At 37.2% G+C, this 13,268-nt stretch overlaps 1 protein-coding gene across 4 annotated transcripts in view; it reads left to right on the forward strand.

Moving 5' to 3' along the window:
• Nucleotides 1-13,268, forward strand: part of USP33 (ubiquitin specific peptidase 33) — a 33,196-nt gene that overhangs the window by 12,800 nt on the left and 7,128 nt on the right. For 2 of the 4 annotated variants that reach the window (XM_051796021.1, XM_051796022.1), the window contains exons 7-18: nt 1,164-1,233; nt 1,451-1,564; nt 2,250-2,328; nt 4,061-4,481; nt 4,882-5,022; nt 6,029-6,141; nt 7,463-7,634; nt 7,737-7,841; nt 8,427-8,460; nt 9,256-9,301; nt 10,638-10,818; nt 11,808-11,934. In XM_051796021.1, the coding sequence (XP_051651981.1) occupies nt 1,164-1,233; nt 1,451-1,564; nt 2,250-2,328; nt 4,061-4,481; nt 4,882-5,022; nt 6,029-6,141; nt 7,463-7,634; nt 7,737-7,841; nt 8,427-8,460; nt 9,256-9,301; nt 10,638-10,818; nt 11,808-11,934 (1,603 nt within the window). Of the gene's footprint in view, nt 1-1,163; nt 1,234-1,450; nt 1,565-2,249; nt 2,329-4,060; nt 4,482-4,881; nt 5,023-6,028; nt 6,142-7,462; nt 7,636-7,736; nt 7,842-8,426; nt 8,461-9,255; nt 9,302-10,637; nt 10,819-11,807; nt 11,935-13,268 lie in introns of all 4 variants that reach the window. The other 2 variants (XM_051796023.1, XM_051796024.1) reach the window with 2 other exon arrangements.

Consider the following 13,268-nt stretch of genomic DNA (forward strand, 5'->3'; position numbering starts at 1 on the left):
CTTTTGGTGGAGCAAACAGTAGAATATATCTTCACAGGAAAAGAAGTCTATTTGAAAACTTGCCTTGCAATATTACAGGCTGGAAAAATGCAGTGAGAATATCTTCCTGATACATCTGCTGCTGTTAAAAGAAAAAAAAAACAAAATAAAATTTTTAAAAAGTTAAAATCCCATGACTGTTTTTGTTCTCCAGTTTTAGTCAAAATGATTGCCCTTTTTGTGGCAGAAATTGGAGGGGCAGAATGCAGTTTCAGGGACAGGAAGCAGGACTATATTTCCATTTAGACAGGTGGAAGGAAATTTTAAAACTCAGTTTTTAGGTTCTGTGTTTTAGAAAGTGTAAGTGAAGTAACCAAACTGGTTTTCAGATATAGAAAGATTTTCTTAGTAAGTTTTATTTTTCTGCCACTGTCTAATAAAACAACTGGGGTTGTTCCTGTACTTGAAGAACTGCATAGAGCCATCAGTGTTTATTGCTGGCTGTTTCCACTCTTAGTGATTTTTTGCTTAGAAATGTTACTGTTTCCTCATACAAAAGCTATTTAATTTTGACATGGATTACTTCATTAATGTAACACTTTAGTAGCCATGAATAGCATAATTCATAATCACAGAAAGCATATATGTTAATCTTAAAGGTATATAATTGGAATAGAAAAGGAGTAATGGCAGGTAATTATAATTTTGATTCTGGGGTAATCACATCACTGAGCAGGTTTTGAATGTGTAGCATAATCTGACTATTAACATGAACTTGGGACAGGAGAATATAGTCTTTGAGAAGCTTTAGGTAATGTGATTACATTGGCAACATAGCAAAAGTTTAACTGAACAGATAAATCGTGCAGTGAAACTTAAATATTGAGAAACATATTTTAAATTAAAATCTGCAGGTGTCATAAACCACTAAAAGTCAGTCAGATGAAATACAGTCTACCTGTCTGAAGTGCTTTGGTCAACCAAAATCAAAACACAATTACTGCTTCTAGTTAGGTTGGCATTCCTTTAGGAATGTTTCTTTTAGTTACAATTCTGCATTATAATCAGCATCCCAAGTGTTACATGAGTATTTTGATTAGTATGTGTTTTTTAGGAAGTATTTTCCTTAAAATGTTGTGTGTTGGATTAACAGACTTGCTGAGTATATTCATTCTGCTTTTCAGGTCTAACAGGATTAAAAAATATTGGAAACACTTGTTACATGAATGCAGCTTTACAAGCTCTTTCCAACTGGTATGGAAAATGATTGTAAATGCAATTTGCTATTTGCTTATGTGTGCATTTTCTCAAGATGGAAATGTTTGGTTGCAGCCTTTAAGGATGTAGGAAATGGAATTATTCAATGACATAAAGTATTATTCTTTTTATGTTATAATTCTGCATGAAATGGGATTTTCTCTTGTATTTTAACAACCTTAAAAGAATTTACTGGTTTTTTCTTTTTATTCAGCCCACCTTTGACACACTTTTTTCTTGACTGTGGAGGCTTAGCCAGAACAGATAAGAAACCAGCAATTTGTAAAAGTTACCTCAAGCTGATGACAGAACTCTGGCACAAAAGCAGGTATTGCATCATTTTGGTAATGAAATAATAATAAATGGACTCCAGAGTCATGAAGGATGCATTAATCTGTCCTAAGTTTCCCATTTTTATGTTGTATCTATCACAGAATTTCTCTTAAATAAGGAAGGGAAGACTAAGGGGCAGGATTCAAACACTCCTTATAAGCTGTTCTTTTCCCTGTCTACCAAAGAGAGGACAAATAATTGATATAAATTTTACCAAGGAAGATCTGACAAGAAATAGATTAAAGCATTAAACCTTTAAAAGTGTTTATATCTGCCAGAAACGCACCTAAAATGTTTAACTACTTTATCCTCTCTGTGTCCTTCATCCTGCATTAATGTTTTATCTATTTCCCTTCCTTCTTTATACGGAATTTCTGTCTAAGAAAATACTTCAAAATATAAATACAAAGGTAGAGAAACAGTAACTGTGCATAGTGCCAAGAATATGTCTGATTTGTCATCTGATTCTCTGGTAAGAAATGTGGCATAAAAGGCCTGATGAAGTTTCTGTTGGATGACAGATTTTTTAAAAATTGTGTCAGTTAATAATTCAATACCAATATTAAGTTTGGTTAAGATTAATAATGTTGGTGTTCAGTTGCAGGTAAAATTATGATTCAAATAAAATTCCACTTAAATGCTTGCTTTTTAACGTTTATATATTTAAAACTTTATTTTAGGCCCGGATCTGTTGTTCCTACTGGTTTATTTCAAGGAATTAAAACTGTTAATCCAATGTTTCGAGGCTACTCCCAACAGGTAAAACTGTCTGATGTCTTTTAAATCTACCTAAGTTTAGGCAGAAATCTAATGCTGAAGATACCATACTTCTGTATTTGTTTAAAGCATATGCAATGTCAGTTTTAGTTGATATGCTTCAAATGCACATCCTCTGAAATGGAACAATCAACAGTTAAGTCAGGTTTTATGTTTATTTATATCAAATTCTCAAAAGGCTTCAATTTCTCAGAACAATTTCTTTTCCTTTATTTCAGGAAAATTAAAGTAGTAACATAGAAACCTTACCTTTGTGGGAAATAACGCTGCTGATATTTGAGCAGTCCCAGAAAATAAGATAAAGGTGTTCAAAAATAACAGGTTATTTTTAAATTTATCTACCAGTGATATTTTTTTAAAAAATTAAATACTCAGTATGCAGTTTTCATTTAGTATCTTTGGGAAAAAAACCCACCATTGTGTGTTTTGGGAACTTGTTAAATACACATGGATTATTGTATTGCAAAGGCATTCTTCAGTTGATCCTTCATACATTATCTTGCTGCATTCATACAGTTTGCAGCACTTCATTAAAAGCTTTTGGGTCAGATGAAAAATTTCAACCCTGTAATTAGAAAAGCTTAGTAGTGTCTTCCAGGAGCCTGTATTTATTAAAAGGAATTTTTCTGTTTCAGTTGCTGTGCTTCATATTTGTGGAGTGGAGGATTAGAACACGTGTTTTAATGTTCAAATGCTGCATGTAGATGTAAAGTCAGTGTCCAATCTTCAGAGAGAAAAAGGAATTATATATATTATTTTATATATATATATTCTTTTGTAAAAGGATTGCCAGCAAAGCAGGCATATAGGTTGTTTTTTTTATTACCCAGACCCCAAACTCAAGTCTGAGAGTTGTAATATTCAAGAAAAAGAATGTTTTGTGATTAGCAGTTGTGAGCTTAATAAGTAATTGCTGTGATGGATGGGAATGTTGAGCAGCAAAAATGAGTATTATGAACAACCAGAATACAGAAAAGAGAACAGAAGAAAATAGAAGCAGTAGTAGTTGCCAAGAAGAGTCTATTGTTTTCTCACATGCTTTATGAGATATTCTCTGTTGCCCAGGACCAGGCAGCTGCGTGGATTGATGAAATTTTAAGATGTTTCCAAACACAGATTAGACTTGTAATAACACTTGACAGCTCTTTGTAGAAACACTTGCAGTTGGGGAATCTTGTTGAGGCTTCAGAAGAAGAATTAAAATCTTGTTGGCAGTGTGATGCAATTGGAAAGACAGGCTAAGCAACATCACAGAGCTTCTTAATCAGGTGCTTCATGCCCAGGGAAAACAAGGCTCTGGTTGCTTTGCTGAAGATGCTGCAGGAGATGGAAAAAAATGCTCTTTAAAATGTTCTATTGCGAGCAAAGCTGGAGTCTGACCAGACTCTTGGTAGTTGCTGGAGTTATGTTGATCATTCCAGGGAGCTGTGGTGGTATTTTTGCTGGATTGAAATGTTTTGGAGTGAAACTTGTATGATGAGATTACTTGTAACATGCAAGAAATGGATGCAGGAAACATGAGTGGTCTGGAAATGAAATTTGTTTTCGACATTAGACACAAGACAGAGGAATTTATGTTTTACTTCTTTAACAGCCACCTGTAGTTTAGTTATGTATTTAGTTCATTTTAGTTATGTGTTTCTTTTCCTGATAGTTACTTTAATATCTTCCAAGTAAAATGCAGTAAGGTGGTAAAACTTGTTTCAAATTGCAGGATGCACAGGAATTTTTGCGTTGCCTGATGGATTTGCTTCATGAGGAACTTAAAGAGCCAGTTGTGGAACTGGAAGATGCCCAGCCTATGAGTGTTGAAGAGAGTATGGAAGAAGACAAGAGCCAGTCAGACCTGAGCTTCCAGCCCTGTGAATCCTGTGGAAACTGTGAGAAAACAGAAAACGACACCATTTTCAAACCTGTGTTAGAGGATCCTGCAGAAACAACCATGTTAATTCAGGATGATGATAACAACTCAGTCACATCCAAAGACTGGCAGAAAGAAAAAATATCCAGCAACAAGCTTAAAAGAGCAAATTCTATGGAAGACTTGGAAAAAGACTCAAACACTGCTTCAGAGACCACTGAATTCTTAAATAACCAAGGAACTGTCAAAGTGCAGATCCACAGCAGATTCTCAGGTAATGCATAGCTAATGTGCCATTGAAGTAGTCCAATTCTTAGCCAGGATATCTGTGTAAGTGGAAGTGAGTTAGAGAATATATTAGAGGTATAGTTCAAATAGGGGAGGTGATGTTATTGTAAACAATGTACCTTCTTAGTTAATTTTTTCAGTTCAGGTGTTGTGAATTCGATTTTTAATTCCCTTGAAAAGCCAACAATTTGTACTGGACAGATAGTCCAGAAGAATGGGTTTTTTTGTTTTTGTTCTTGACTTAAGAGGAACTGAAATGGTGCTATGCTCCTAAATATCCAGTGACCTGACACTCTGGTTTAATTAGTTACATGATCATTGTGTCTGTTCATTCTGCAGTCATTTTTCTGGTAGAATTTATGCAATAATGGAAATATTAATTGCAGAATACATCAATGATGTCCACATGAATGACATGTCTGCAGCCCAAAGCCCATCATCAGTCGAAGGGATGAATACACGCTTGTCAAACAGTCCTCCAAAATCGTTCTCATCGTGCTCTTCGCTGGCACCAGTCCACAAAAAAGGTACAGGCCCTTTATTTTCTCCCACCTGGAGCTGAATTATTCTGTGTTACAGTTTCCATCGTGTTTCTTAGGTCTTGTGTAACAATGCAGGGGTTTTCTATGCCCTATTTCTAGTGGGGAGAGAGAAGAGAGCATTATGTAAGCTGGACATATAAGATCACTCCCTGTATTTCTGTAATGTTCTGATTCTCTTGAAGCATGAATCCTATTTACCTCTGTTTTGGGAGGATGGAATAACATTTTTAGACAATTTTCTCAATTGCACTGGTTTGGACAGAGGAGAAACATGTAAGAAGGCAGTACCCCCAGAAAGGTAATGCCTTTCAGAGAACAAGCAGTTGGTTCTGCAGCAGCAGTTCAGTAAATCAGCATTTCAGTGTGTTGAGGTTTAAGGAGCTGTGTGCAGCTGTACATGCTGGCTGTTCTGTGGTTGATAATATCCCTGCAGTGCAGACTATTTCTTCTGGCACTCCCCACAGGACAGTGTGTTTATCAGCAGCTAGAATATTTAGACTTTTACTGCCTTTAGATACCAGCCAGTGCTGCTTTGGGGTACAAGGAACAATATATTATTTTTTTTTCCCTTATTTGTCTAACAGTAGATTACTTCAAGAAAAGCTCATCTTTCGGAATTTGCAATTCTTTTGCATTTGGCATTGCACCAAACCCAAACCAAAAACTCATGCAACTTGAATATTGTGATCCTCTTTCATTCACCAGGCTGTCCAGGATAAGTTCTGAACATGTTCATGTTATCCTTTTAATGCTTTAATTTGGTGTTGAATGGCAGTGGTTTAATGGACTTAAATCACTGACATCCTGTTGTTTTGAGGTTCATTTGTTCAGCAGTTTTGACACTGCATCTGTACTACTGTCTCCAGTTTTGGCTTCACCATTACAGGAGGGTTTTAGACAAACTAAAGCAAGTCTATCAGAAATGATACGAGGAAATCCGAGTCTGCTGTGCTTTGATTTCCTTCAGCATTTTATTTTTGTCACTTTCTAGTTTCAGCGGTGTCATCCCCCAAAAGGAAGAAGCGCAAGAAGTACAGGAGTGTTATCTCTGATATATTTGATGGCACTATAATAAGCTCAGTCCAGTGCTTGACTTGTGATCGGGTGAGTAAGCAGAGAAAGTTCCAGCTTTCAATATATTTTTTTTCCCTTCAATGCAAATACTTACCACTTCATGAATGCAGTCCTTCTCTGGTGACTTTATATTCTTTTGTGGCAGATCCCTCAGAACATTAGGTGGTTTCATGCTTGTTTACTCAGATTGTAGTAGTAGCTGCTACCAGCACTTAGTGCTTAGAATAGCTTGTATTCATTGAGCTGGATATTTACTCAGAGCTGAAAAATAACATTTTGAGAATTGGCTCATAGCAAGGATGGAGAAAGAGGCTTGCTCTTCAACTTCACTTAGGTATAATTAGTTTTTAATAATATTCTCAATATCCCAATATCCTCAATATCTGCTACTGTCATAAGTTCTCAGGTACCTCTTGTCACAAACAAAAGATAAGACAGGAGTCTAATCATACTGCTGGAACAGTCTTATCAGGTAGATTGAGGCTAACAAAATTCATGTCTTCCAAAAAATCCAAGACACTTTTACAGGTGATATGAGTCATTAGTTGCTTCCTGAACTTGTCCTCTACTGCAAGATGTGGTGCAACATAGGAAAAGTTGATTTTTTTTTTTTCTGTACTATTTGCTCAGAGAATTACTTGGAACAGCACATGTGGTTATTTAAAAGAAGTCAGTTATCTAAATAGGTCTAGTGGACCACTTCAGTTCCAAAGCAATTGTATATCCAAATCCTTACCTTGGGGACAACTTTCTCAGCGTAAGGTTTAAACCTAACCCTGATAGAGTTGCATGCCTTTACTGCTTCTCTTGTTTGAGATCTAAGATAGTGAGACCTCACGATAATCTGATGAGCAAGTTCAAAAAAACAGATCAGAATTTCTAAAGTTTGCTTGGTGTCCTCCTCTGGGATTATGTGATCAGTGAATGCAGCCCAGGAGCAGAAATACAGCACAGCTGGGTCTGCCACAGTGAGCCCAGTTACATCAGGTCAAGGTAATGCCAAAGTAAAATAGTGTGGAAACAATGCACTGAAGCTTTCTGAAGCTTGTATAACAGGAACCTGAGGCAAAAATCATGGTGCTTTGTATGACTGGTAGGAAGATAAATAATGATGACTTAATATTTCAGTGAGAACAATGTGCAGGTTCATTCTAAAATGTTATTTTTTGCTTCCTCTTCTTTAGAAAATGAATTCTTATTAATCTCCTTATTTATAATTTATTTGCTACCCCATGGAATTTTCAGTTATACAGTGACTTAGGTAGCTACTGGTGAACTTTACAGAATTGAATTTAATTGCTGTTTCTCTTCAAGCTTAACTCTGTTGTGTTTCATTTGTTTTCTTTTTTAGCTGTCTGTAACTCTGGAGACCTTTCAGGATCTGTCCTTGCCTATTCCAGGTAAGGAAGATCTTGCTAAACTCCATTCTGCAAGTCATCAGACATCTCTAGTCAAGACAGGGTCCTGTGGAGAAGCCTATGCCCCTCAGGGATGGATAGCCTTTTTTATGGAATATTTCAAAAGGTAAATCATATTTACCTTGTTTCCTTTATCTATCTGTTTTGAAATTCTAGTTTCTGCTCTTCTGGCAGAGCATTTGTTGGTTTTCTTTCTTTTCTGTCAATGATGTTTCAGGTTTGTTGTCTCATGTGTTCCTAGCTGGTTTTGGGGTCCAGTTGTAACCTTACAAGATTGTCTTGCTGCCTTTTTCGCCAGAGATGAGCTCAAGGGTAAGAGGTTCATTCCATGAACACGTTTCTTCTGGGTTTTTTTTTCCCCCCTCCTATCCCAATAAGATGATTAATATCTTCTTAGCTTGATTCAATTAAGCAGAGGCCACCTGTTAGACTGTTACACAGTCATTCCTTGTTCTTTTGGGATCATTCCTTTCAAAAAGGTAAGCTTCTCACTCATTTGAATATTTGAGATAAGAGATGCCCATGAAAGCTGCTTTAGAAATGTCAAGTAAATCTGAATTTAGTTTAGTGAAACTGTATAAACTGAAGGTTCATAAAAATTTCAAACCCCACTATATTAATATTCATTCTCATAAGCTTAATTTAGACGTAATAAATTATTTCCCTTCTAAATTACACAGCATCATCTCTTTAGATTATGCTGTACTGCTTCCTAGTTGAAAACATAAAACCTAAGAAGCTTTCTTTGTAGTTGCTATGTCAACTCTCTTCCAACTGTTAAATATTGAATGCAACCTAAAGATAAATTCCTTTGAAATTTTTAAGTGTATGCACTTGAAGGATAACTGTTTGGATTTAGAGAATAATGGCTGAATTTCTTCTCCCTGATATTTGCAGGTGATAACATGTACAGCTGTGGAAGGTGTAAAAAGTAGGTTGGCTTTTACCTTTGTTTTAACATTGAGGTCTTTGATGTTTCTGTTAGTCCAGAGGCATTTATTTCTGTTGGCTATGTCACAGTACTGTTCATCTTTTGATATTACCCTGTGTTCTGGCTGTCAAAAATTTGATATTACTGAGGTGCAGGGGTCAGGAAGCACTGACTTACTGTCCCACATTGCAAACCAAATGTGCTTAATTCTTTTTCATGTCCGTACAATTTTAGATCTGAGTTTGTTTTAATTGATAAAATAAAAGCTTTTAGCCCTCTCTAATATTAGCAGGTTTTCACTGATATGCAGTAAGTCACTAAGGTGTGTTAAAAGTAAGTAAACAAACTATGTCTTTAAATACAAAAGAACCAAGAAACAGAAGTGGTCTGAAGACTTCTTGAAGCCCTCTGTGGTACAGGAGTGTTATTCCTTCTTGTATCTGCTGTAGATAATTTCCTAAAAATAAACTTAGTACGTTTTTTTTCTCTTTTGCTGAATAATCAGCTCTCATGGAACTTAAAAATTCCTTCCTTTATGCAAAGAGAAACTGTTAGCTACTTGGGACTTGATTATCTGTGTTTGCTGCTTTGAATTTTTCAGCAGTACAGATTGTCTTGTCTTCTAAAGCCTCATTGTTTGTATCATCTTGGCTACTCCATGTCTAGTCTGTGTTCCAGAAATATTTTGGGTTTACTGATGTAACATTCAGCTTAGACTTTTCCTGATCTAGCACAGTAAACTAAAAAGTTTTCAGAACTAAGTGTTGGTTGTTTTGTTTTGTTTCCTTTGCTTAGGTTAAGAAATGGAGTGAAATTCTGCAAAGTGCAAAAATTTCCCGAGGTACAGTTACAATATGCACTTAAAAGCAGTTTTGCTGCATGATTAGGAATGTGCTAAAACTAATGAGTTGTGTGCAGTAAATTGTGTTTATAATGCTGATGAAAGCCTATCTTCATATTGGCATTTGTTTAAGAATGTGAGCAACATTTGATTATTCACCCTGTAAGTAAATGAATCTTGTAAATGACAAGTAGAGTTATAGGAATGGGATTTTCCTACGTTGTTACTGTCAGCTTTCAGACAGTAACAACATTTATATTTATATTATTATATATACTACTGTTTATACTGTAGGTCATAGAATTAAACACCACAGCCAGACTGGAAGTCTTTTCTAGAAGTAACACTTTACGTTTTAAAAGTAATCCAGTCTTAGACTTCAAAGTATGAGTTGATGGCTGCAATAATCAGGAAGAATCAATGTCCCTCATGACAGGATTGTGCAATATGTGCACTGAGGAGGAGAAAAGGTATGTTGTTCACTGCTGCATCAGATTGACAGGAAGCTGAACAGGAGCCAGAGTGTGCCCAGGTGGCCAAGAAGGCCAATGGATCCTGGCCTGGCTCAGGAACAGTGTGGCAGCAGGAGCAGGGAAGTGATTCTTCCCCTGGACTCAGCACTGGTGAGGCCACCCCTGGAGTGCTGTGTCCAGTTCTGGGCCCTCAGCTCAGGAAGGACATGGAGGGGCTGGAGCAGGTCCAGAGAAGAGCAACAAGGCTGGGGAAGGGACTGGAGCACAAGTGCTGTGAGGAGAGGCTGAGGGAGCTGGGGGGGCTCAGCCTGGAGAAGAGGAGGCTCAGGGGAGACCTCCTCACTCTCTGCAACTCCCTGCCAGGAGGGGGGAGTCGGGTGGGAGTCGGGCTCTTTTCCCAGGAACCAGCAGTAGGACAAGAGGGCTCAGGCTAAAGCTGTGCCAGGGGAGGTTTAGGTTGGATATCAGGAAGAAATTTTTTACAGAGAGTGCTCAGCCATTGGAATGGGCTGCCCAGGGAAGTGGTGGATTCTCTATCCTTGGAGGTGTTTAAGGACAGACTGGATGTGGCATCAGTGCCATGGGCTGGGAACCACAGCGAGGTTGGTCCAGCAAGGGCTGGACTTGATGATCTCAGAGGGCTTTTCCAACCTGGTTGATTCTATGATTCTATGATCAGTGTTAGTAGACACAACTGATTACCAACAAAAATAATCTGTGGAACACCAGAGCTCGTGTTGCTTCAGGTCACTGGGAAAAGTATTCTTGGGATAATAAAAGGAAAAGATGGCATGCACAGTTCAGTTATTTAATATCAAATACCGTGTGTAGTTCTTGACTGAATCTGTCAATCCTTCTTACAGATATTGTGCATTCACCTCAAAAGATTTAGACATGAACTTATGTTTTCCACAAAAATTGGGACCCACGTGTCCTTCCCCTTGGAAGGCCTCGATCTTCAGCCTTTCCTTGCGAAGGACAGTCCAGCTCAAATCGTGACTTACGATCTCCTGTCTGTCATCTGCCACCATGGAACTGCCAGCAGTGAGTATGAGCTCCATTGATTTGTCTTTGCAGTTAAAACTCACATCAGCACTTCCCTTTAAGGGTGGTTCCATATCCTGGAGGGTAAATAGATAATGTGCCTTACTTACACTTATATGCATTACGTTTTTGGAAAGGGTTTACAAAGCATCACAGAGAGGTCAGTAATTTTTTAAAAAGGTGGATGATCGCTGCCATTTAACCCCAAAACAGGCAGGAACTGCTATATGTGGGTAGTGATACAAGTAGCTGAATAAACATATTATTGCTGCATGTCAAGGTCATGTCTGCCGAGATGCTTTTAATATTTATAAGCTTTGGAAAACAGGAGAAAGCGATGTTTTAAACCAGTAACTTCATAGATTATTGTACAAGTTACCCCCTCATATTTCTCAAACTTGAGGTATCCATTGTTTGGATGAATTTTTTTTCTTTCTTTTTCTGGGTGCTTGCTAAATGGTGCTTCACATAATCAGTTTAGCACATACTTGATTATTTACCTACTGGCAGCTAAATATGTATTTAAAAATAGTAATAATTTAAAATATATGATAAATAATCTTCAAAACACAGTTAATAATGGTGGTTATATCATGTAGCTGTTCCACATCTATGCTACTTTATAATAAAAAGCACACAAAGATTTGCAAAGAGTTCATTGTGGGAACTGATTTGGGTAAATTGTTCAGGCAGTCTTACTCTGAATATCATGGTTCAGGACTGCATTAGACAACAAACTGCTTGAAGAGTTCAAGAACATGCTGAAAGCAGTGGTGTTCAAACTGATAGAAATACAGACAAAAAAGCTGATGATGAGTTTGAAAGAAGTTGATATCCAAGTTGTGTCTGCTAATGATTCTGTGTTTCTCCTATTTGAAACTTGAATTTTTGGTTGGTTTTTTTTTAGGACTTACTTTCTTTCCATGTATTGCAGGGTAAAATGGGCAACTCTAGACCCTTTTTAATAACTCTTGCTTCTACCACTCTAGGTGGCCATTACATAGCTTACTGTCGCAACAATTTAAATAACCTGTGGTATGAATTTGATGACCAGAGTGTCACAGAAGTATCAGAATCCACAGTGCAAAATGCAGAAGCCTATGTTCTCTTCTACAGGTAAGAACTTTAAAGTATGATCATACCTCTCTAAGTCAGGTATGTAACTAACTTTTTAAGCAGAGAGGCAGCTTTCAGGAATCAGCTGCCCCACAAGAATTATTATGGAACAATTTGACCAACCAGAAAAGCCCATGCTGGAGAGAAACTTAATCCTTAGGATTAAGGGAATTTAAAATGAAAATTAAACCTGCACAAAAAAAGCACAATGAGAGAAATGGAAAGAGAACTTCAAGCAACAATTAGAACTTGCCACCAGTTACCTTGTGTTCCGTTAGAGGAAGGGAATTCTGCTCAAGGGGAGGTTTTCCCCATGGAAGGTTTTTAACTGTTGGAGCTCTGGATGGAATCATGCAAAGTCTTTATCAGATTGGGATGTGGAACAACAGAGGTTTTCCTGTGCTGTAATTTAATTTCAGGGAATTTATAAACTAGTCTTGTTCTTGAAAATTGAAAGGTGAGAAGTCATGTTATTATCATCATCTTCAGTTTAAGGGATTTCACTATCAAACTTTTAAGAGTTTTGTTAAATAAATTTGATTTGACTTTGAGCAGGTAATGTATTTTAAATGGTGTCATGGGTTTACTGTGGCCCAACTTTTAAAACTCACACAAAATTGCTAAAAGATGAGAGAGGTTTCACGACAGGCAAAAGAGACTCAACATGAGGATTAATATTAAAATTTATTGCTAACAGAATAGAAACTAAAGAGTAACGAAATACACAGTATTAAACACACCTTTTGATCACAGCATTTGTTTTTTTCCTACTGTTTTAATCTTGTTTTGCTGTACTGTAAATAGCCTTGTCACTAGAGGCATATTTTTACCTGAAGCTTTTCTGTTTAGTATTGGACTCAACTTTCACACCATAAATTAACTGAGGTGGCTCAGTTTTTTTGTGATGCTGAGTCAAGTTTGAGTTCAGAGTTTTGGAGGATGGAACGAAAGGTTCAGACCTGCTTTTGGAGAAGAGAGATTCTCTACAGTCTAAAACAGGAGGGCAGAGTTACTTCCACTTGTACAGCAGCAACAGTTTCAATGAGAAAAGCAGGGGGACACAGGAAAAGTAGGGGAATCAGCTGGTCTAATTCCTGTTTAACCTTAACCTCTGAAGGTAAGTGAGGAACATCTGCCCAAGGAGTGCAGCTAGCAGAGCTTTATCTCAAAAGCAGCGTGGAGGAAATGGGCAGATGGGCACAGCCCTTCTCCTGTGCTCTTGGGCTGCGTAAACTTCAAAGGATTTTCAAGGTAATTTACTTGAAGGCAGAGTTTTCTTTTCAAAACTAAGTTACCTGCACTGTACCCAAGGAGATGTATCTATTTAATGATTT

This window comes from Manacus candei, unplaced genomic scaffold (genome assembly GCF_025592945.1).
Source record: "Manacus candei isolate 608988 ecotype Guabito, Panama unplaced genomic scaffold, ASM2559294v1 h1tg000044l, whole genome shotgun sequence".
Classification (NCBI taxonomy): domain Eukaryota; kingdom Metazoa; phylum Chordata; class Aves; order Passeriformes; family Pipridae; genus Manacus; species Manacus candei.